The sequence below is a fragment of the Odontesthes bonariensis genome, chromosome 19 (assembly GCF_027942865.1).
Source record: "Odontesthes bonariensis isolate fOdoBon6 chromosome 19, fOdoBon6.hap1, whole genome shotgun sequence".
Taxonomy (NCBI): Eukaryota; Metazoa; Chordata; class Actinopteri; order Atheriniformes; family Atherinopsidae; genus Odontesthes; species Odontesthes bonariensis.
Genome location: NC_134524.1, coordinates 29624234 through 29649799, shown reverse-complemented (window position 1 = coordinate 29649799; position 25566 = coordinate 29624234). Strand labels below are relative to the sequence as shown.

General features: G+C 40.7%; 1 protein-coding gene across 6 annotated transcripts in view; it reads left to right on the top strand.

Moving 5' to 3' along the window:
- The window catches only part of ablim2 (actin binding LIM protein family, member 2), a 173844-nt gene that overhangs the window by 100381 nt on the left and 47897 nt on the right, over positions 1 to 25566 (top strand). For all 6 annotated transcript variants that reach the window (XM_075450695.1, XM_075450690.1, XM_075450692.1 and 3 more), the window contains exons 3-6: positions 7940 to 8123; positions 15958 to 16070; positions 16295 to 16421; positions 16922 to 17015. In XM_075450695.1, coding sequence (XP_075306810.1) covers positions 7940 to 8123; positions 15958 to 16070; positions 16295 to 16421; positions 16922 to 17015 — 518 coding nt within the window. The remainder of the gene's footprint in view (positions 1 to 7939; positions 8124 to 15957; positions 16071 to 16294; positions 16422 to 16921; positions 17016 to 25566) is intronic.

Genomic DNA, 25566 nt, shown 5'->3' with positions numbered 1-25566 from the left:
TTATATCCGCGGCAGTGTCGAGGAGAGCTTCATGTCTCAGCACATCTTCCAAGGTTAGTGAGATGTAAAACTTGCGTGCGACTCCCTTTTCAGAGAGGTTGCAAAGAAATTGGTGTACAGGTGGTTCAACTTGTATCAGAGAGGCATCCTGGTCAGAGGAGATCTCTTTTTGATCCAGCTGTACAACCAAGACTGCGCTAGGTGGGAGAGGATCTTTTGCCTCTTCTTCTGTGCTGTTCACAGGAGTTTGTGACTCTGTTTGAGCCTGTTGTGGGTCCAGCTCAGATTCTGGAGTTGGCTCGGCTACTCGTTCTGGCTGTGAAAGGGAATCAGCTGGCAGGGCCAGGTTCTGTGTCACAGTGGTTATAGACAGAAGATCAGACTTTTTGTTAACTTTCTTTTCTTTCATTTCTTGCAACAAACGTTTAATATTGTCTATCTCATCCTGGCTGAGACCAAAGGCTTCTTTTTCCTTTTCAGGTCTCATGCCTGGAGAGTCTTTGTTGCTCCTTTTGTGTGAATCATTCGATTCCTGTTGGGATAATTTGGACCATTCTGTGCGTGGATGTGTGTCCCGAGGCCTATTTTTATAGTCACCCTGATTCTCCCGAGCTGGGTATTTGGGAAACCGGTTTGGGAAGAACTTTCCTCTGTGAGGGTTAAAAGGAGGTTCGTTGTGTTCTGCACGTGAGTAAGATCGCTCTTTACTGGGCCAGTGAGGTTTCGAGTAGCCGTCTCTCGGATGAGACGGTTGAGTCTGTGATGTCTTGTGACTCTCACTAGACCGCTGGGGTCGGGTGTCGTGACCAGGTGCCTTACCCCTTTGGGCTCCTTCGAGCTCCATAGGTGGGTGTTCGGCGTTCAGCGTCAGAACAGTGTTATGCTCTGGCTGTTTAGCTTGTCTGTGTTTCTGGAAACCTAAAGTGGCCCACTCACGGAGCTGCACAATTGTGGCTGTTCGCGGATTAGCCATGACCCCCAAGTGGTGACTAGTAACGGGATGGAGATTTTGGATGAAGAGCGTTTTGAAATTTATATCTTCCTCCATTCCCTTGTCGTTGCGTGAGCCAAAATAAGCTTTGAGGAGACGGTAATAGTACTGCTGTGGCAGCTCACTACGTCCCTGTTTAACCATCATGGCGGTACTTAGACCAGACTGAGACAGCTCATCTGAAAATTCCCTCTCCATCGTTTGACAGAGAAGTGCATAATCATTTTGGATGGAATCAAGCTGACGTTCGATGAATCTACTTACTTCACGGCTGGACGTGATTTTAATCAAGTAGATTTTGTCCGTAATGGATGCGTTTGGAAATCGACGCAAATAGAAGTCAATATCATTTAAGTAAGCTCGGGTGTCGTGCGGCCCCCCAGGAGTGGGTTCGAACCTTGGCACGTTGCGAGCGATTTTGTCTAATTCTCGGTCAGAAGGTCCCAACGGTGTGTGGTTTCCCAGAGCAAGGACCGACTGATCCAGTCTGGTTGGTTCTGGGGACTCACCGTGGGCTCTGAAAGGATTTGGGGTAGCTGGCCCTGTTGGGGGAAAGAACGACTCCCCCTGGGCTCCCTTATAGCTAAAACGGCCTTCCTTTTCTGGTTGAGAGGGATCATGCATTTTCAGTTTGCGTTCAGCCTCCAAGGACTGACGTAAATCTCTTTTGGCATTTATCAACTCTGCTGTTAGGCGTTCGTTTTGCTGATACGCTTCATTGATTTTGTCTTTAGCTTCGCCGAGGTGTTCCTGCAAAAGCTGTATCTGTTTTTGTTTAGCACTGAGATGCGTCTCATAGGATGCGACTTCAGTGTTCAAATCCTGCACTGTCTGCAGGGCATCGTGGAGAGGTTGTTGCGAGTCCTTATGGGCTTTGTTAACCTCTTCCAGTTTAGTTTGGTTAGCCAGCAACTCTTGTTGGCACTGCTGGAGCGATTCCCCAAGCTCCCCGTTTATCCCTTTTAGTTGATTCATATCTCTGTCTGATTGTTCAACCTGAGTTGTTAATTTCTTTATTTGGTCAGCAGCCTGGCTTGCTGTCCTTTCAGAGACGTCTAATTTATGTTGGAGGAATTTCTTTTCCTCCTGTAATTGCGTTATCGTTTGCGACCGAGTTTTGAGTTTTTCAGCGGCTTGCTCCACCACCTTATGTGCATGTTTGAATCGTGCGGAGAAGACGACAGCTAAGCTCCCCAATAACTTTGTTAAAGTTTTGTCTTTGGGCGTCTTCGCTTCCACTCCTGCAATAAGTTCTGACACTATTGCCCCGAGCTCGTTGGGGTCAGTGCCTGTTATTTTGTTGACATAACCTGGAATTAGCTCTTCAGTCAAATCCATCAGGGTGTTTTCCATTGCTTCGAATGGATCGTCCTGACTGGACGTGTCAGAAGTCATGTTGATTTGTCGAGAAAAGTTTTGTTAATCTATTTGTTTAGGCGTAACCGTGGTAAGCAGTTAGGCAAGTTATAGACTAAGTTTAGCGTGTCTGGAAGAAGGGAAGGAAAGTAAGAGAAAGAAAAAGAAAAAAAAAAAAAAAAAGAGGAGAAAAAAAAAAAGAAATATTCAAAAAAAAAAAATTCTTTAAATTTAAAATTAATAAAATATAAAAAAAATTAAAAATAAAAATTAATTAATGATCAAAAAAATTAAAAGTTTATCGCTTAAAATTATTTAATTCCAAATTGCTTTTGAAATTAAACTTAAAACAAAATTAAATAACAACAAGATGGAAATAATCAAACAAAAGAAAATTCAGAAAGAAGTATTCCTTAATAAAATTTATCTTACTTGATTAAGCCAAATTATTGATAAGTTCTTTCCTTCTTCCAAGTGTCGTTCCTTTTCTAATGATGTTAATTTTGGGGTTGCTGATTGGGGTGTCGCAATTTAGGAGTTGTGGGTATACTCCACCGTTTTAGGTTGACTCTCTTTTAACCTTAAAAATCAGTTACTGTTGAGTTTTCTGATTTTAAATTTCCTATTTATTTAAGAATCGTTTTTCTCTTAAACCCTTAAAGAAGTTATGCAAACAGTCATTGTTAGTACAGGAATTAGTTGTGAACCACGTGATTGCTTTTCAATTCAATCACTTCACCACAAGTTACAATGGCGCTGGTCAGATTTGTTACTCAAACACCATTTCCCAGAATTCCTTCACTTTGTTGTAATTAACCAAGTTACCAGCAGATGACGCTAAGGCTCGTTCTTGTGTTATGTGCAGCGGACTTCCAGGGGAAGAGTGAGAAAGTGCTGACGTCAGATGTTGACAACTTTGGCACCTCCCACTCAGGAAGACTCGTTAGCGTGTGGCTTTCTTTTTTTTTTTCACAGCAATTTAGCTTAGTAGAATCAAAACCAAGCTTTTAGACATCAACATTCATGTCTCAAGCAAAAAGAAACACGGCGGTTTCTAACACAGCTTTTGCAGAAAAGACAGCAGCAGTTTGCGAGACGTGGCAGTCTCCACTTTCCACCTTAAGCTTTTTAAGGGCTTCCAGCACGTCAGCGCTTCTGCCGACGTGCTGACTCAATTGGGCTTGTGCTTCTACGAACACCAAGTTAAAACAGACTTGCCTTTAGGCACTTCAACTCTTCAAAATTGACTAAATTACCCTCTCTTCGGGAGGTCACAATATACGCCGTAGGCGTTACTTTCACCGGCCACGGGAGGTTTCGCCGTAGGCCTGTCAAATCTCCTGACTGTTTGTAAACAAACCAGCCGCAAAAACTTAGGTAGCTACTTCTAGTTTCTGCACGGAGTCCTGAGTTCAGCAGGCAACACCGGAGTTTCGCGGGCAGTTGTCTCTGTTTCTCAGAGCGGTTAGATCAACATTGGTTACTCGCAATCATTGATCCCCACTTGGCCATATATTATTGAGCGTTTTACCACGCTCTTGCATGCAAAATTACTTCAGGGGGAAGCACGCCCAGGCAGCGCTGGTGTGTTCCGTTTCTGTGTTTTTGTAATTCTTTCTTACTACAAAAACCATTCAAACAACAAGTTTATGCGTCCATAAAGTTCGTTATTTGGCTCTATATCTTTGCTTTAGTTAACTCTTAACTGCAGGAAACAAACAGTTTGTAGAACAATGCTCACACACACAGGCAGTTTTGCTAAGCGCGGCTACTTCACAAATAGCCTCACACGGGGCACCAAAAATATGTAGCGTTGACACGTTATTAATTAATATTTACCTCGAAAATAGCAGGGGCACCACCTACCTACAATCTTGATTTACGTTACAGTCAGGTAGGAAACTGTTACAATCTTAGATCCTGGTATATTAAATTATTAATTAATTAATAATCAATCTCATTCTGAGTCGTGCGTCCTGTTTGGAGTGGTAATCGGCTTAGTAACTGTCTGTGACGCTCTTAAATGGGTTAATACAAACATTTATTCAACATTGCACAGGTATATAGGTGTATAAACAATTGATAAAGAGACAGAAATTAGAATTATTGGGGACACTCAAAGGGGATAATAGGGAAGAAAGGAGCAGGCCACTAACAGGGTTACCTATCAAAAATGTGACTAAATCTGGTTCATAACACGGATATTGTGCCAACGGTCTTCTGCCCGCGGAGGTCTGCTCATTCGTCGCTTTCAGAGAAAGTTTTCACTTTATCCACGGTTTCAAAAGATCTCAAACCAGCACCTTACTTTGTCGTAGCAGCGTAAGGGATTCCGTGGTTCTTTCCTTCTGATGAGTTGGTGTCGAAGCGGTGTTCCGTGGTAACCAGCGGGATGACGTAGAATCGACTTCTTCTTAATTCTTCGTCCTTGGATGAAGAGTGGCGGCTTGGCTGGGCTGTATGAGTTGGCACACACTCGCGTGTGTTGGACCAGACTTTTATATAAAAGAGAAGGGGAAGTCTAAAAAATTGGGAATTAATAGTTACGGAGAAAAAGACAAGAGCTGAGATAAGAGGGCTGAGAGCAAGAGAAGAGATAAGCAAGGCAAGAGATAAGACAAGCAGGGCAAGAGAGCAAGCGGGGGATTTCCTGCGCGCCTCTCTTTTAAGCTGGAGATCACATGTCAGCTTTCGTCCAATCAGAGTTCAGCTGGCTTTTGACCCAAGGGAAAAAGGGGGGTTGACCACGCTGAATTCATGAGACAAAAAGGGGGTCTTTCTGCTCCTTTCTTATACCGTATTTAACCCACATGACAGTGATTTTAGACAATATAATGTTCTTAACAGACAATAATGTTGCATACAAGCAGGCATAAACACCCATATGAGCATTGACAGTTATCAGCATACAATACTTCATATTTATCATGATAGAAATGGTATGACAACTTTTGGTTAATATTAACTAGAATGATCTGCAGCTGTTTGGGTAATACCTGTGGAATTAAACACTATTAGGTTATGCATTGCACATAATGAGAACATTAAACATCCGTAGTTGAAATTGTCCATGGTTGTTTAGGCTGACATAGTGAAAAGTGTCCGTTATCCATGTCCTTTGGGGGGCACTGTGGCTCCACGAGAGGGATTCCTTTTAAATCCAATATTCATAACTTGATAATTAATGAAGGTAAGAGAATGGCGAATGTTTCAAAATGATCTGTAGATTTGTCCAGTAATGATTTTCACACTTTCAGTCTACGGAAAGTGAGGTTTATAGTGGAATTTTCACTCTCTGAAAATAGGGAAGTGTAGCATTCTTTTGGTTGGTCCAGCAGGAGAGTTGAGCTTACATCTGCTTCCCTTATCAGGAGGTGTCCTACATAATTTATTATTCGTAGCTGGTCTGGGGGAGAGAAGACTCGGAAACAAAGAACCCCATTTGGTTGGTCTCACATCTGGCTCCGTTATCTCCTTTGAGCTGATCCGTTGAGAGGGTCGTAAAGAGGGTACGTTTCTTGATGTCAAGAAAGGTTGGATCTTTATGTAAACATCTCTGTGCTCTGTCTTTCCTGAGAGCACGCTACAGTGCTATACAATGAAACAATAAAAATGATTAAAAAATAGCATAGTAAAAAAGTAAAAGTTGGGAATCTTGGGATTCCAAGAAGGCGCTGGTGAGGTCGCCTGCTGTTGTACCTGCTCCCGACGTTTGTTTATATCTAGTAGTTTTTTGTGTTATTTTTTGTGCCAAGCTACTGCCCGCTGACAGAGGCTGTGCTGAGAGACCTGCTCGTTGCAAGTCAAGCATTAGATATTTCAAATCCAGTCTGAAATATGAGATACTGAGATACTGGCTTGGTGAAACCTGCCTGCTTTAGGCATCATGAGTGAGGGAAAGAACACAGAAGGACTGTAAACCTGAGAGACACAGAGGAGGACAGGTTGTGCCCCCTTAGAACAAACAGCTGTTTTAATAGGCTTTCAAGTCACCGTGTAAAGAAATAATTAACCTGTTAATAGCAGGAAGGTCTGCTGAAGATAGTTATGTAATTTCTATGAAGGTCATTAATGTGGAGGCTGTGAGTGGTTTCTGCGGAGTCCCCTGTATTTCTGGAGAGGGACTGTGCTGTTTCCATTGGAGCTACTGCCCCCTGACAGACAGAGGCTGTCATACTATATTGTATTAGGAGCACACATAACACAGGCTGGCATAAAGCTGTTATAATGGGGCAGCCATGTTGGCTCTGCCGTCATAAACAGTATTAGAACACTGGAGCCATCTTGGCTCTGCCCTCATAAGCAGTGAGAGAACAGAGCAGCCATGTTGGCTCTGGCCTCATAATTAGTTGCTATGGGAGACAGCTGCGTATAAAGTAAAAGTTGTATCTGAATAATTCTTGAACCGTGAGCGCCAGAAGGGACGGCAAAAGCCAGTGGTGTAATTTTTATTCTGCTCCTATGTGTGTCTTGTTTTTTTATGGCAGTTTTAAGATTAATTTTCACATTGATTTGATGAGTCGGCCTGTTTATAATGGAGCTGGAGTGTTCGCTCTCTTCGCTCAGAGGTGATTTGTGAGAAATCTGTGAGGCTAAGCTCAATGAAGGTGACTTTGGGTGAAAGAGGACAAAAATACCTAGGTTTTGAAGTAAAATTTGTCTAGATCAGGCTAATATTTTGGACGTGAGAGGCGTTTGTTCGAGTCATTTTTCTATTATTGAAATCAGAGTGAGACACTGAGTGGGAGCAGCATGAGATGAGTTTTTTAGTCTTCCTAAAACGTAAACTGCCGTTTTGTCAAAGCTGTATAATATATCAACAAACTCTTTAGTTCAGTTAAAGTTGAGTGTTTCCTGTCACGTTTAAATTTTGAATGATGTCTCTGTGATGCATACGGCCGAGTTATGGGGCCTCCAAAATTGTTTAGTGGTTTTGAATGCATTTCTCCATTGACAAAATTCCCAGTTTTTCCCATTTTTCCGGAATTCCTTTTGAGTAATGAGAGAGAGAAATACAAGCACACTATTCTTGATCGTTGCGCACGCGGCGATGTGCTTTTGCCGATCGGACCATCAGTCTAGTAGCGCGCCGAACTTTGTGACGGAAACGGGAGAATAATAAGCGTCCGACACAATAATAATATGTGTGCCCTGCCTTTGACATTGGCACCCTTAATTCCAAAATACCAGTGAATATATAATTAAAGAGGTCAGCAAACTCTGCACTGACAGAAAAACAGTCAATCAGGCTGGGAAGTACAGAGTCAATAACATCAAAAAAGATAACTGTAACACTGTCTGAGGGTTTAATGAGCCTCGGCGGCGTGTCAGTTTAGGTGGAGAAGAAGAATTGTTGTAAATAAATCAGTCTGCTGTATTCAGAGAAGACATTCCTAATTTTTTACATGTAATCTTTTGTTACATTTTGTTCAGAAAATAACTTTAAGGTCATTCATGTTTCTGTTTATGTATTTGTAAATGTAGCCTAAATGTCTTTAATGATCAGCATTTTCTAATCCACCTATTTCCTTCTCTCCTTTTTCTGTCGTCTCTTCTCCCCTCCTTGCTTCACCTTCTCATTCCACCTCTCAGTTTGTGGTTGTGAACTTGCCCAGGGAGGCTTCTTTGTGCGGCAGGGTGAATACATCTGTACTTTGGACTACCAGCGGATGTACGGGACTCGCTGCTTCAGCTGCCAGGACTTCATCGAGGGGGAGGTGGTTTCAGCTCTCGGGAAGACCTACCATCCCCGCTGCTTTGTCTGCTCCTCGTGCAAGTAAGAACCCGGGTTATGGGAATCAGAATTTGTTTTAGCTGTTTACCAATAGAACTTTCAAGTTATTGTAGTAAATGTAGAAATGAGTAATGAAGAAGTCTGCTGACACGAACTTAGTCGAACAAAGAAATATTTATTTCTGTCGTCAGGTCCGTGTCCAATTTACAGAAAATATGCATTTTTCTGGAGAAAGTCTGTGTCAATTCGCCAAAATGGAAAACCCTCTGCTCTTGGAGAGAAAGTCCCTACGTTTTAAGCGCTGTTCAAGGCCACTTGTCCAGGCGTAAAGCCAAGAGATATGGTCTGACTTTAAGGATGTCTCCCATCAAATCTACCTTATTTGGTCATGTTAAGTGTTTATTTTCCAGTGTATCTCAGTGCCTTGCACAGAGGCGCGTGCAACAATTATGCACTTGATGAACTTACGTAGCTGTGTACTCAAATGAACTCAGTAGGGCCTGTTCCTCCATTTTGCCTGTGGGTCCATACACCTCATTATCTTAAGTGCTTAAATTTAAGCTGCTTGATTTCAGTTTTTAGCATTCTTCTGAGAATACACACAGGTATCTTGGAAGTCAGCTCACCAGAACAACAGCTGGTGTTTGGGAACCAAAATTAGCATGCAGTTTTTGACACTTGATGCTATTAAGCAATAATACTATGCTTTTTTTATTGCGTTATTAAGGCAGTATTGGTCAGGTGTGTTTGTGTGAAAGTAAGCTGGCCATTTTTCTTTGTATTTTGGATGTATTTTTAAGCAGTTGTTCTTTAAACTGATCCATAACCCTGGGAGCTTCTGCAGTGACTTAAGAATGTGTGTGGTGTCATCAGTTGTCTTTGTTTTCATCAGCCCTAGCACTGTGAATGAGCTAAAGCTGCCGAATAGAACTGATTTTAATCAGTCCTCCATGGTCTCATTATCCATCCTGTATTTGTCACACAGATCACTTGTGGGTGTAACAGCAGCATGGAGAGCCACGTGAATGTGTATAATCTGAGATCCTTTACCAACCCAAATTTCTTAGCAGTAGAAAGGTATAAGGTATAATTGAGAGACTGACAATTTGAGGTTTTTTTTGGTAGCTACAGTGAAACATAATTACGGCTCAACAGATATTTTGGACAAACACATTTCTTCAAAGGCTACTTACCACTTATTATTGGGTTATTAATAAACTGAGCAGGGCCAGCATATTTTGTGCAGTACATCTCATACAGGGACAATTCAGCATGCTTTATTTAAAAAAGATTATACAGCCTGGCTTTCTTAAAGTTCCTACGTTCGTGGAACACCCCTCAGGTCTTAATTAAAAGGATCAACACTCCCAGTCAGCCCTGTAGGAGCCAAATAGGCTACTGAGTCAGGTCTCACTGGGTAATCAGTGGTCATGGGGATATAAGGTAGGAACCTTCCTTGTCTAGACAGGTGTTTCACCCGGAAGGGGAAAACAGTTTTTGACCGCTGAAGCAATAGATGGATACAACAGGTATGGATGTTTTTATGTGTACGAGAAGCCAGAGTAAATAAATGGACAAAGTGTTCAAGTAGCAATTCCGACTCCTACTTTAAAGACACCGGACAAGGTGAAATCACCACGGTGAATCACTTCAGTGGCTTAAAGCTTTGGCTTGGCCTCTACAACCCCATAATGCAGACCATAGGCTCATGTCTCAAAAAGCGTTAACACTAGATTATTATTATTGGTTATTATTAAGGTCTTGGACATATATAAATCTGATTTACCCTACAGACAAGCAGATCCTCAGTATGGTGTTTTTTTCACACATTGACAGCTGGACTCCCGCAGTGTCACATAAAATTGTAATACACATACAAATACAGAAAAGCACATGAGGAAACGTATCTCTGCTCATCTCACGATCCTCCATACCCGTTTCAAGCCTTGCACATGCTTCTCCTGTGCAGTTTGTGTCTTTGTGACTAGCGTTGTTTCTCAGCCCCAGACAGGCAATGGAAGCCTCTCACTGCAGGAATTTTAAGTGTGTGGTCAGTCAGTGCGGCCACTTAGCCCATTCTACAGAGAGTTTTAAGTGTCACTTGAACTCAAGCGTATGGATGTATGTGTGTGTGTGTTTGTTCAGATGTGCATCCTTCCTATCATACTTAGGTGATCCCTTTGCTGAACATAAGATCAGAATGTTCCAGTGTAGCATTTGTGGTTAGTAATGTGATCATCTAACCCCTGTGCTTCTCTTGAAACAAATATTGCTTTTGTGAAGGCAAAACACTCAAGCTTATTGTTAGAAATATAAAAGTAGGACTGCAAATGCTGCATGAGATGGGAAATCAGACTCAGCAGTGTGTGTGTGTTTGTGTATAACTGTGACATTGATCATCCATCATTCAGTAATCTGGCTGTTTTTCACTGTCTGGGTTCCTTAGTATTGTTTCTTCTGGTGTGAATAATCTCAGTTAATTGAAAAGTACATTTTGGAAAAGTATACAGTATAACCAATCTGATGTAATGAGGTATGATGAAATCATGTGGCAGATACAGAAAAGAGGATGGAGGGTAACATCAGGCCAAGCAACATGTAAGTGAGGATTACATGAAAATCTTATGCATTAACTTCTCTGTATATACATGACTAAACTATGATCTCAACCTCTCACAGCCTACCTGCATGTATTCCTCTGGCTCTGAGCTGTGCAGCACATGGCAGCAAGTTAGAGTTGTGCTCTGCCAAGTGATTCCTTCTGCACTTGGTGACAGCGACTTTGTGTCAGCAGCAAGCACAAACAGCCAGGAGACATTATCATTGTTTCATTGTAATTAGTATGATGCCTTTAGTTTCATAAGGGATTTTGACTGGTGAATAAAGCCATTGTCAAAGTGCTCTAAGTTGCTCCTTTATCATTTCTGCTAAAAACTTCACTCGCAAGGCAAGGCAAGGCAAGGCAAGGCAAGTTTATTTGTATAGCACAATTCAACAACAAGGTGATTCAAAGTGCTTTACAGAGACATTAAAACGGTAGAAAAAAAGCATGATTTAAAATTTAAACAAAAAAGAAAGAAATAAGAACAGTAGATAAAATCGGATCAAATCAGAAGTTAAAATATGATTAAGTTATAAAATTCAAGCTTCAGATTTGGAGCTTTAGTCAAATGCAGCTGAAAATAGGTGTGTCTTCAATCTGGACTTAAATACACTCAGTGTTTCAGCTGATCTGAACTGATTTCAGGCTTTCTGGGAGTTTGTTCCAGACATGTGGAGCATAGAAGCTGAATGCAGGTTCATACTGGGTCAGGAGGTCACTGATGTATTTTGGTCCTAGACCATTCAGAGCTTTATAGACCAGCATCAGAACTTTAGAGTCTATCCTCTGATGGACAGGCAGCCAGTGTAAAGACCTCAGAGTTCTGAATAAGCTGCAGTTGTCTAACTGACTTTTTAGGTAGACCTGTAAAGATGCTGTTACAATAATCAAGCCTACTAAAGATGAATGCATGGACTAGTTTTTCCAGGTCCTGCTGAGACATCAGATCTTTTAATCTTGATATATTCTTAAGGTGATAGTAGGCTGACTTTGTTATTGCCCTAATGTGTTTTTCCAAATTTAGGTCTGAGTCCATCACTGCACCCAGATTTCTGGCCTGGTTGGTAGTTTTTAGGTGTATAGATTGAAGCTCTGTGGTGACCTGTAATCATTTCCCTTTGGCTCCAAAGACAATTAACTCAGTTTTGTTTTTGTTTAACTGGAGAAAGTTGTGGCACATCCAGTCAATAATCTCCTCAATGCATTTGCCAAGAGCCTGTACAGGGCTTCGGTCTCCTGGTGACATGGTAATATATATCTGCGTGTCATCTGCATAGCTATGGTAGTTTATTTTGTTGTTTTTTATAATCTGTGCAAGTGGGAGCATGTAGATGTTAAACAGAAGAGGCCCCAGGATGGAACCTTGGGGAACTCCACATGTGACTCTTGTGTGCTCAGATGTAAAGTTACCAATGGACACAAAGTACTTCCTGTTCTCTAAGTATGTTTTGAACCAGTTTAGTACAGTTCCGGAAAGACAGTTCTCCAGTCATTTGAGAAATTTATTGTGGTCAACTGTATCAAATGCAGCACTGAGATCCAGTAAAACTAAGACTGACATTTTTCCACCGTATTCTGTATTCAGACATATGTCATTAAACACTTTGGTCAGAGCAGTCTCAGTGCTGTCTAAAACCTGACTGGAAGGTATCATAGCAGTTATTTTGCGTTAAAAAGTAATTAAGCTGTTGAAAAAACGCTTTTTCAATGATCTTACTTAAAATTGGGAGATTTGAGATGGGCCTGTAGTTGTTCATTGGTTTCTTGTCAAGATTGTCCTTTTTCAGCAGAGGTTTAATTACAGCTGTTTTTAGTGGCTCTGGAAACACACCTGACATTAAGGGCAAGTCACGATCAGTAACAGGTCTTACTCCAAAATCTTTGAGACCCTTTTGAAAAAACGTGTTGACAGGATGTCTAAACACCAAGAGGAGTTCAGCTGACGTAAGATGTCCTCCAGGTCTAATGGGTTGAAACTGTGTCATGGTGTTTAAACCGGTTTTCGGTGGACACGGTACATATGCTGAACCTGCAAAGCTCAGAATGACAACTCTATTGTAAAGTTTAACATCTCAGATATTAAATCAGAATGTCAGGATTCCTTCATAACCAAAGTGGTCTGTCGCTGTTGTTTTAGGCAGTGAGACTCGGCTCTCAGTCTGTGTTCAAGTTCATCACAGATGTGTTGGATTGAGCTCACAGGCTCTTCTGAATCAAACTTGGAAATTAAATTCTTCTTGGAAGTCGCTCCAATGTCTTGGAAGCCAGAATTCTATTGCCATTTGTGATTTGATTGTACAATATGCAATCAAGAAAAGGTGAATGGAACCAGCAAAAATCAAAAGAAGTTACTCATCGAAGTTTAGAAAGAGGTTATATACATGCTTGATTTGGTTTTTAACTGTTTAAAAGACTTGATGCACATTAAGGGGAATGAAAAGAACTTTGTAAGATGTTGTAAGAAGTCTGACGTTGCAAAGATCAAAATGACATGAGTCACCAGTTGTTTCCCTTCTGAGATGAAAAGCAAAACCAGTATGATATAGATATGAAATAGTATCCCAGATATTCCCATTAAATAAACTGATACCTGAAGAAGTGCTCTCTCCACTTTCCTTCAGTTGACTCTGAGAGATGAGGGAGATGATTAGTGAGGTTCTGAATAAGAAATTTGTCCAGGATCAAACATTCCCATTGTCCAGACAATGGCACTGTTAGTATTAAGTTTTCAGCACTGAATAAAAGAAGCAAAATGAAATCAAAGTGGTTCTAAACAACTTTTTCTCACTGCAGAATGTGTAACAGCTACGTTAGTCCACAAAGTTGAAATTCACAATCAATTGCAAAAATTATACAATGACTATGTTTTCCTTTATCATCTCCTTTTTTTTATACATATATATTTTTTGGGGGCTTTTTTTATGCCTTTAATGGATAGGAGAGTTGGAGAGAGACAGGAAGCAGAGAGAGGGGGAAGACATGCAGCAAAGGGCTGTCTGGTGTGGGACTTGAACCGGGGCCCGCTGCAGTGAGGACTGTGGCCTCTGTACATGGGGCGGCTGCTTAACCCACTATGCCACCGACTGCCCCTCCTTTATCATTTCCATTCAGACGCAGCTTACGTCTTACTTCATGATGACATGGACATTCAGTATCTCACTACATCTTAATACATTTTGTTGCACAATATATCCATCAAAACACTGTTGTAGCTGGGATAGGGTCCAGCCCCCCCACGACTCTGAATTGGATTGAGTGGGTAGAAAATGGATGGATGGATAACATTGATGTTGAATGTCTTTCTGCATAATGGTGCTCTGCATAAGATTGACCCCGTTGTTTGGTCACAAAGGAGGAAGGAGGTATAGTGAAGGGTTGCGAGGCTTTAGTTAAGCCAATTCCCACACTGGAGAGCCCAGTTCAAGAACCATCCTGCACATTTTCCAATGACATTGTGTTTTCTGTAAACAAATTATTATAAAAATGTAGGAGTTTCATAGTTATGATTAGATTTTCTTTCAGGATGAGAAGTTTCTTTGTTTGCTACTGTTTGTTTACTCTGGAGTCTAAGGCATTTCAGAGACTTTGAGGCAGTTTGCAACACCTTGACATTTTCAAGTATTTCAACTAACTGTAAACATCTATGCAAAAGTGACACATATGGTTGTATTCTGAAAAGCCTAACAAAAAATAATATGAGAGTAAAGTGAATGTAATACAAACAAGTTTTATTTAAATTGAGGGTAAACACAACTGTACAAAAAACAAGTTTTAGAGGTCTTCAAACAGTGCAAGAAAACACACTATAAATATATCTAGCCAAGACTTTTGAAGGTTGAACCTTGTAAACAAAAGTGTTGGCTGCATAAAAGTGCAGTCAGAAATGTTTTGTTGTTTCCACATAAACTGTAAAAAAGTAATTGTAACTCAAGGCAGTGTCTCTGCTGTTGAATACTAATTAGATGGGTGTGTAACATCCCCTGATTGCCCCCACCCCCCTGTCACTCTCCATGTGATAATTGTCTGTTGGCAGAATTGCCAACTGGTGGCAATGTTGGCAATTGTGTTGCCAACATTGCCTGTGAATAGCCACTCAATCACCTGGTACTTAACATGTGAATAGCGATAGGTGTGGCCTAGGAGGCTGCTGCAGTCAGAGAGTACAGAAAATCCAAAGATTTCTTTTCACTCTCTTTAAAAAGGGCCAGCTATATAATTTATTTTAATATATATATATATTTGAAAAGTAGAAGTTTCAAGGTTTTTAATGGTGTCACTTATATGTTTGAATGACAAAAACTCACAGAGTTACAGATGTGTTTTTGGAGAAGTGTCAAAAATCCCGCCGGCGGGTTCTTAGGGCGTATTCAGACCAGGAAAGTCCGATAGTTCACTTGCTTTGGTCCGAACCTTTTTTTTTCATTTTGGTGCGGTTCGCTTTCAGACTGTACATTTCAGTAAACGGACCAAAATATGTCAACAAAGCCACGCGCCCTGAAGTCGTTCGGCTATTGGTCAGAATCGACACGCGCAACACAAAGTGCTAAGTTCAAAAGTGAATGTAGTCATGGACACTTTCCGTGCCGTTATTGCTTTTAATATAATCAAAACTATATGTTTTTTCAACGTATATGATATGTGTGCATCTGCCCAAACGTCCACAAGAGCACGGGTCTCCTCTTCGGCCCACGTTTGTCCCCTACTCATTTTCGGTCTAGAGATATTATTTTCGGTCTTTCGTTAGCTTTACCACAGCCGGTCTAGTAATTAGAAGAACGACGCTCTGTTCTGTTACCTAGCAGCAGACAAACGACGGATGCTCCCGAGGTACAAAAAAGCAAAAAGTCTGGGATTAGGTCCGGTCTGCTTTCACACCTCCAAAAGATCCGCACCAGGGTTCGTTTGATCCGGACCGAGTCCGACCTTTCAGCTCGGTCTCGGTCCGCTTGTTTGGTCCGGACCAGAGTTCGGTGGTTTGTATTCAGACCATCCCAAAAGGTCCGAACCAACGGAAATCTGGTCCGTTTGGTCGTTTGGTCCGGACCAAACGAGGTAGGTGTGAATACGCCCTTAGACTCCAGAGTGTTGGACTGGGCTTTGAACCAGCCTTTCAAAACTTTTTCCTACTTGATGGTGTAACCTTATATATGTCTTTTGGGAGTAGAATAATTGTTGAATAAATGTAGAATGAATGTCTTTTAGTAACCCTTGTCACAGACTGTACTGTACCTGTCAAATCCCTTGTCTGATCTTCTGTTTTCTGTTTATTTGCAGACAGCCATTCCCAGCTGGTGACCGGGTGACATTCAACGGAAAGGAGTGTATCTGCCAAAAGTGTACCCTGCCTCTGCCTGCCAACAGCCCTGCACCCATACAGGCTGTCCACAGTCAGTATCCTTTCTCTTTACAAACACATTTTACTGCCAGAATCAAACCTCAAACTGCTTGGTCCCTTAAACCAATACTTTCTTAAAATGTGTTTGACTCTCACATTCATTGTTACTTTTGTACTTACATAAGAAGATTTTATCCATTTAGAGGGAGTCAAGTTTAGCTTCATTCCTCATCAAATAGGAGCTAACCTCCCTTAACATGTCTGTCTTCTGTGCAGACTGCTGCGGCTGTGGAAAGGAGTTTAAGAACGAACAGTCTCTTGTCGCTCTGGACAAGCACTGGCACCTGGGCTGCTTCAAGTGCAAATTGTGCAACAAGGTGCTTAATGCCGAGTACATTAGCAAGTAAGTCACTCTAGTTATATCATGGAAATAAATCTTTCAATATTGCTGATCTTTATCCTAAGTTTTAGCCTCTGTATCATAAATGTTGAATGCCAGGCTATGGAAGTTCTCACCATCCTTCTTCCTTAGATATAGTCTTAGCACATCTTTCATTAATTCACATATAATGTCAAGCTTATCAATCAAAAGGAAAAAAAAAATTTTTTTTTTGGAGGATGTATTGTCGGAGCAAAACTTCTGAAAGTCATCAAGATGTTCATATTCAACAAATGAAAACTGCACTTTTATGAGCATGTGGATGTTTGAAGATCAAATTCCAACGACTGAACTGTAAAATTTGTCCTGCTCTTTGCAGTTGAGCAGTTTCACCAAACTCCTGCTGAGTAATGTCATCTCGGACATGTTGCATGCAGGACTCTGATGCTCTGCCCATCCACTCTGTAGGATGTGAAACATATCTGATGTTGTCTATGCTCTTTTATTCTATGTTGTCTTAACAGGGATGGGATTCCCTACTGTGAGATGGATTACCATGCCATGTTTGGTATCCAGTGTGAGAGCTGTAAGAAGTACATCACTGGGAAAGTCTTGGAGGTACATTATTGATATTTAGCTTGAGGCATTGTTACTGTGCTTAAATTAATAAACATGTGAAATATGGGAAGATAACTGTTGAGGATAAATAATGGTAAATGATAGATGTAGGTAGAGATGAATGGATAGAATACTGGAGTACATTTTTAAACAATGGTAAATCATTAACACAAGCATTCTGCCTGCTTGTTTCCTAATTCATTTCAGAGGTTGTGTTTCTGTTTCATGACAAATTCTCAGTACATGGTTGATTAATACATTGAATAAATTAGCTCCTTCTACACGAGTAACAGTTGATGAGATGACAGACGAAAACAGAATATCACTGAAATCAAGCAGATAGCCTGAATCAAATTGTAATAGAAGATTTCCTTTGGTGTGACTGTGTAGGTTGTTGATTCAGACTCAACTATACAAACAGCACCTACATTTTTAGTTTTCATTTGATGACTGATGTTTTATACAGATACAAACACTGAGAACTGTCTCAGGCAACCAGTTACCAACCAGTGGGAGTCAAATAAAGGTGGATGATGTCATAGCCATAGACCTGGCAATCTGCTTGGAGCTGATGGGACATTCATAAAGTAAAAATGAAAAATTTGTAGTCAAAAGTAGTCAAGGTACATTTCTTCTCATACTTCATATGATATGATAGGATTATGGTTCTCACCATATCAGATTGTTACAACAAGAATCTTGTGGTCAAAAGTAGTTATGATAACAATATTATTGCTACATAAATTAAAAGATTGTTGGAAAAAATGATTTCACAATCACTCATTACTGTTATAAGATCATAAAATATGTAAAAGAATAAAATAAAAAAAGTTTCCATCAGCAGTAAAAAAAAAAAGTCAGGTTTTTTTCTTTTTTTATGTCAGAATTTTTATCAAGACTGATATATCCCATAAATATGATATTAAATATGAAATTGTGTATAATATTAACTCACGTGAGTCAGTTGACTCCTCAGATTGACACTCAATGTGGTCATGGTAAACTTTTGACTGGACATTTCCCCATCAGGATATAAAATATTGGACAAAGTACTGGCATTGTTAAGTGATTTCTTTTTTAAGTGAACTATATAAATTCTGATGAGAATTTGTTGTTTAGAGCAAAAGAATAAGTAAAAGCAAAACAGTTTTGACTCTCCAGTTCTGTTTAATTGCAAGTTCAATACGAAGTTAAAGTGGGATGGAGATAAAGATGGGGAGGCTTCTGTATCTAGTTCTGTATCATAACAGTACCTTGCATTTCTGAGCCACTCATTTACTGACATATTTTCAGACATTACATTAAATTACATTACATTACATTACGGTCATTTTGCAGACGCTTTTATCCAAAGCGACTTACAATAAGTGTGTTCCACATCGGTAGGCAAAAGAACTTCAGATCACAAGAAATCATAAGTGCATTTCCTTCCAAAACCAAACAGCTAAGAGAATAACTAGTGCTAGAGTAAGTGCGGTAAGTTAGGTACCTAGACAAATGGGAAGACAATTTAGAAAACAAAGACAATTTAGGAAACAAATAAGTGCGTAAGGAGCTAGGACGAAACAGCAAAGTGGTCGGGCGGGGGTGTAGGGCTTGACCATAGCCTGGAGGTATGAAGGAGCTGTTCCTTTCACTGCCCTGTAGGCTAGCACCAGAGTCTTAAACTGGATGCGAGCAGCTACGGGAGCCAGTGTAGAGAACGGAGAAGGGGAGTCGTGTGGGAGAACTTGTGAAGGTTGAACACCAGACGAGCAGCAGTTTTCTCAAAAAGCTCCAGAGGTCTGATGGCAGAAGCCGGGGCGCCAGCAAGGCGCGAGTTGCAGTAGTCCAGGCGGGAGATGACAAGAGCCTGAATGAGCACCTGCGCTGCCTTGTCCGTCAGGAAGGGGCGAATCCTCCGGATGTTGTAGAGGAGGAATCGGCAGGAACGGGTCACTGATGCAATGTTTGGCGAGAACGACAGTTGGTCGTCCAGGGTCACACCCAGATTCCTCGCGGTCCGAGTTGATGTCACCACGGAGTCATCCATGGTGATGGCCAGATCTCGGAACGGGCAGCCCTTACCTGGTAGAAACACCAGCTCAGTCTTGTCCAGATTGAGCTTAAAGGCGGTAGCATGGTTGCCGCGTCTGTCACGGCGGTGTCGCACCGTGACGTCAAAATGACGTTTCAGGCCTGGCGCTTCCCTTGAAAAGACGGCGCAGCGCGTTGTCGTGCACCAGTCGATTTTTGTAACTTGGCGGCGCCGAGCACAACGAACCGGATGGACCGATGTGAGACCAGGCTCAGTGAGGAGGTGCGTTTGTACAGGCAGCTGTACGAAACTGCAGTGAAACAGCACAGGGACCACGTAAACTCCCCAAACTGGTGCACAGAGATTGGCAGAACTTTGGGGAAAGAGGGAGAGTTCTGTAAGAATGTGTGGAAGAAGCTACGGGACAGATACGTGAAGGCAAAGAAGAGGGCAGAGACTCTGTTGATGCCGGGGGCTTCAAACCTTCACCTCTTTTAACTGAATTAAAAAATTAAAATGATCCGAAAACTGCAGCAGTATCATTAATTACAGTATTCCTGCTCTTGACAGCGGCATTGTTTTCTTCTCCACTTTCGTGGTTGTAGAGTAGAGGTAACCTTCACGTAGCAGCGCCACCTCTGTGACGGAGAAAATTGCAACTACTGGCGCGCAACGACTTGCGCCACTATATAGGGTCCTATGGCGGGCACGAACTCGTGACGTCATCAACACCGCTCGCGCGAGCAGACGCAGCAACCATGCTAGAGCCTTAAGGTGGCCATAGTTCTCAACCAAAAAAAGGTACATGTTTTCTTCCGGTTGGTGACGAGTCACTGCCTCAGGCAGAGGAGTTTAAGTATCTTGGTATCTTGTTCACAAGTGATGGCAGGTTGGAGTGAGAGATAGACAGACAGATTAGAACTTTGTCAGCACTAATTAGGGCACTGCTCCTCTCCGTTGTGGTGAAGAGGGAGCTGAGCCGAAAGGAGAAGCTTTCAATTTACTGGTCCATCTCTGCTCCAACCCTCACCTAGGTCCCGAGATCTGGGTAGCAACCGAAAGAACAAGATCGCGAATACAAGCAGCTGTAATGGGTTTCCTTCGGAGGGTGGCTGGGCTCAGCATTAGAGATAGAGTGAGGAGCTTGGTCATGGAGAGGGAACTCAGAGTAGAGCTTCTGCTGCTCCGCTTTTAAAGGAGTCAGCTGAGGTGGCAACTGGTTAGTATGCCTCTTGATCACCTCCCTTTGGAGGTTTTCCGAGCACATCGTACTGGTAGGAAGCCCCAGGGTAGACCCAGAACTCGCTGGAGAGATTATTTATCCCTTCTGGCCTGGGAATGCCTTGGGATCTCCTAAAAGGAGTTGGAGAGTGCTGCTAGGGAGAGAGATGGCTGGGTTTCTCTCCTGAACCTGTTGCCTCTGCGACCCGAACTTGGATAAGGAGATGACAATGAATGGATGGATGGATGGATTTTGCAGTAAAACTAATCCACCACAGCTGTATGGTGCCAGCCTTTACTGCTGAGACTAGAGTCCTAATTCTTAAAAAAAACTTTGTATTTTTTAATATTTGCATTCTATGAGAGGAAGTATTCTTCATATATTACAAGCAAAGCACATATCATCCATCATATGAGAAGATTAAATAGTTTACGGGACCCCAGCAGTACTGAAAGTTCCTGCCATCTGTTTTGAAATGATCTCGTAAGTGACCAGCCAAAGTTTACCAGCCAAATACACTTTAACAATGACAGCTGCAGCTTATTATGACAAATTGAGACCAAAACAAAAAAGATAATCAGATCACTTACTGAATTACTTTATTTTGAAGGTTTCATAACCCCAGCGAGAAAGCAGTTGACAACCAGCTGCCAACTGTCACCCAGAATAACAAAACAGGGCATTTGATGTCAGAAATAGACCATTTACACTCTGCTGTTGTCTACATTATTACACATATTCCTAAAAACTGCAGATTCATCAAAGCATGTATGTTTAACACATAAGAAGAGACAGAAGAACATGAACAATGAGAGTGAGGGAGATGGATGAGAGTGCATTCACCGGAGCTGCAGTTAGAAATCAATGCAGTGGAATGTGGTATCAGTGAAGCAAACTGTTCACATAGTAAAAAGATACTCTCCGGCGGGGTGTGGCGAACATTTTACCCTCTTTTTACTTCTCTCTTTTTTTCTTTAGAGAACGTTTCATAGAATGGGTCTATGGCAAGCTGTTTCAACACTAATTACAACAATATTTTAGATTTCAATATAGCATTTCTACTTGTCAAAAACTACATTTGTACTGGTCAGAACTTTTATTAAAAGTATTCACTGTGAATTTCTTACTAGCAGAAATTATTAACTGGAAAGTTCTTCAAAAAGTGAATACCGGTATTAGGAAATGTTATAAGCTGTCTTATCGTTTTGATTGTACTTTTCAAGAACTAAGTTTAATCCTTTAAAAGATAGGTTAAAAGAAAATTCAACTGCTTTGCACATGTACTGTGTGACATACCTTTGGAAAGCTGAAATTGATTGGATTCATGTAAAGCACTTTACAATGCTGTGAGCACAGCAAGTACAATAAATGCCAGAAACAATCAAGCAAAAATCTCTAAATGGATGCAAATCACTGATAAAGCCTCCTGGAAATCCATTCAGCATTATTTTCAGCATTTTTCAATGAAAAAATATAGTTTAGTAAAACTTTTTGCCCAAAATTATTTTTTCTTCTACATATTCCCACATTTTCCCTTTACATCATTATGTAGCTGCAGCTGTGCCTCATTTTTCACATATTATCTCTAAGTCTGTTATGGAAGAAAACAGTAAAGTCAGAATAAAGCCAGTGTTGTTAGCTTTTTATTGACACTTCACATGATCCTCTAGAATCTTCCATGTATTGTCCACAGCCTTTAATAGCCAACAATAATTTCTTGATAGTGCATTGACATACTTTTTGAAAAATCTATATAAAACGTTCACTTTTTTGGTACTATTGTTATCAAAATTGGATAGGGTAAAACATTAGACTGCGACTCTGATTGTGTTTTCTTTTTTTTTTTTTTTTTCCCATGTCCTGTCCAACATCATGGTAACAGAATTGTAATCTGAATACCGTGTTATGCTAAACACATTTGCCTAGGGAAGCTTTATGAATGTAAAGTTTGCCTTTATTCCCAAATACTGCGGACAAAATGTGGACAAAATTGTTAGTACCCCTCTGTTTGTTATGCATATTTGATAATATGAGTAGCAAAGCCATGTTGAATAGCGTATTTAGTGTCATATGAGAACGTGTGTGCCTGCGTGTATTAGGACGCTATTGTGAGCATGCGCAGAATAAATGGTCCGTGAGTTCCCAGACCAAAGAGTCTGTCATTTTTTTCCCATGAATATTAGCCACTAGTAAGTGAAAGCAACGACTGTGTAACAATATACTGCTGGAGAAATGTTAGACTGTTAATGAAAGAAAACTTGAAACTGACAAATAAAAATTTACTGAAAATGAACCAATGAAAATCAGACATTGCTTTTGAATTGTGGTTCAAAGGAATCTTTTTCAAAAAACAAACTAATGAAACAGGCCTTGACAAAAATGATGGTACCCTTAACTTTATATTTTGTTGCACAACCTTTTGTATCAATCACTGCAATCAAATGATTTGTAACTGCCAATGAGACTTCTGCACCTGTCAACAGGTATTTTGGCCCACTCCTCGTGAGCAAACTGCTCTAGTTGTCTCAGGTTTGAAGGGTTCCTTCTCCAGAGGGCATGTTTCAGCTACTTCCACAATATAATTTAGATCAGGGCTCATAGAAGGCCACTTCAGAATAGTCCAATGTTTTGCTCTTAGCCATTCTTGGGTGTTTTTAGCTGTTTGTTTTGGGTCATCATCCCGTTGGAAGACCCATGACCTGCAACTGAGACCAAGCTTTTGGACACAAGGCAGCACATTTCTCTCCAGAATGCCTTGATAGTTTTGAGATTTCAATGTACCCTGCACAGATTCAAGACACCCTGTGCCAGATGCAGCACACACTCCAGTCATATATAGAGACACACTCCTCAGGACAATTTAGAGTAATTAATTATCCTAAAAAAAAGAGCTACAGAAGAAGAGAGAGAGGGAATTAATGTTTTGCAGGAAGAATTGAGAGGCAGACTAGCAATACTCAGAAGGGCTGAATGTCTTAGGAAAAAGAGAAAGAAGAAAGGGAATTACTCACTGAGTCTGGTCCTTTTTATTTTTTATTTTTTCTTTAGCACAAGTTTCTTGTGTTTACCTTGAACATGCATGTTTTTGGACAGTGTGAGAATAGTACCTGAATGGAACCCACACATCCCAACTGGGATTTGAACTAGGAACCATCTTGGTGTGAGGTGGTGCTAACAACCACACCACTTTGCAGTGCCCAAATGGCTTTCAAGTGGAACCAAAAAGAACTAAAAACCTAAAGAACTGAAAGAAGGTTTGACTTACAGTTTCCAAACCAAGCAACTCAGGTGTGAGTGAGTTATTAAAGTATTGTCTAAAAGATCACATTCAAACTAAGAAACATAGGCTTGTCTCTTTAGCATACTTTGTTATTTTTACAGTAAATGGAAGACCAGCATTCACTTGTTTAAGTTTTTTTTTGTTTAGAGCCCATTTTCAGTCATTGCTTGTGCTGACCTGCACTTCAAATCAGTAGATGAGTGTCTGAGCATTCCAAATGTCATGATAATTGGCTAAGATCAAAGAGTCTGCAATGTGGGGACAGATCGAGTCAATAGCTGGAGCTGGTGACAGTGGATGAGCTTGAATTGAAACTGTGTTTATTGTTGCTCAGTGGCTCATTGTTGTGGGGTTGTATTTATTCATTACACTTCCAAGATGTTAGTCACCTGTCAGTCAAAAAGCATTGACACAAGTATAAACCCTGGCTGAAGTCATTATCAGACAACATGGATTACCTATCATTTCTTCTCTCTCTGAGCATGAGTTGAATATGCTGCAGATTGAATTACTGTTTAGTTTCAGTAGCTACTGGTGTGTTTCATCTTAGAGAATGTCACAAGCAGAATTTGACAAAAAGCTTGCTTTATTTGATTAAAAACCTGGACCTGTGTGTGCATTGTAGTCATGTCTGGCTCATTTACCTTTATTCCAATTTTCTAAGTGGATCAATTCCTTCACCTGATTAATGATGCACTGTGCATAAAGAGAAGATCATTTCAAGAAAACACATAGTCTGTAGACAGAGGTTAAATAGATAGTTGTAAAAAAAAAAGCTCAGCAGGTCTTTGTATTGTCACTGCTTTTCTCACCACAATCCTGTTATCTCACCTCAAACTCTGCTTCTGGCTGACCAGCTAAAGATCCCATTCTGGAGTAGAACATCAAGTCCTTTAGGTTGACTCCCCTTTCACCTTCTCAACCAAATTTTTTTAATATAATGATTTTTTTCCCTTTTTTTTAAAGTATCCCTTTCTAACAATAGTGTTGCTATGTCTATTCGGGCCTTCTCATACTTTCCATGTTTGAATTCAATCCAGTTCCAATATTTTATCTCTAGGCCTTAATGTTCCAAAGTCAACTTCCTCTTTTCTTTCAGTCTCTGTCTATTATTCTGTCTTAATTCAGTTTAAATATGAGCTCTTGGCAAGGCTTCTCCAATCTTCTGTCAATTTTGAAGCACCTAAGGTTTTTTTTTCCTCTCAGTGATACCTGAACCTGGATTCCCCAAGCACATTTGTGGTCAGTACATGTCTGCCCCTGCATATCTCCTCTCTCTGTCTGCTGTATATTTGTTCCAGACCAGCATTATCCAAGAAATAGGGTGTTGACATCTTTTTTTTCTGTTATTGTTCCCTTTTGGGATGACATAGCAAAGTGGAGGGACCTCAGAGGAATTGTACATAATCAGGCTGCTGTTGAAGCAAGATGTGATGTCTTGGGCAGCCTTGGATCAACAGACTTCTTTGCAAGGCGAAAAACAGAATGAGTTTATTGCAATACGCATACATCTTGAGTTGTTCAATTTGTTATCGAGGCCAGATAATAAATGTTTTAAAACAAGAAAAGGTGCCAAGAGTGAGATAACCCGGCTTGAATTCAACAATATATTGTGTTGTTTTTGTTTTTACATTACAAAACATGACATCATAAGGAACTAAAAAAGAAGTAAAAAGAAAAAAAAGAAAAAGGTTTTTGGGAGAAAGTTGAGTTGGACCAATAATGTATAGGTTTTAATCTCTTAACCAGCCTGAGAAATCTGGTCAGGAAAAGGATTGACCGCCCTGGAGGATTGCACTAAACCCACCCAACATCTTTGACCGTTACTCATGGTGGCAGAGTTTGAAAATATTGTCTTCGGTCCAGTTTTTTGGGCCTAATCTGCAACTAGACTCTATAAAAATCAGCCCAATTTAACATGCAAGATGCATGCATGAAAGGGAAAAAAATGTCCCATTCAGATAGAGAACACCAATACTGGCAGCTACACATTGACCTGGTCCTCCAGATCTTGGATATCAGGGACCCTGTG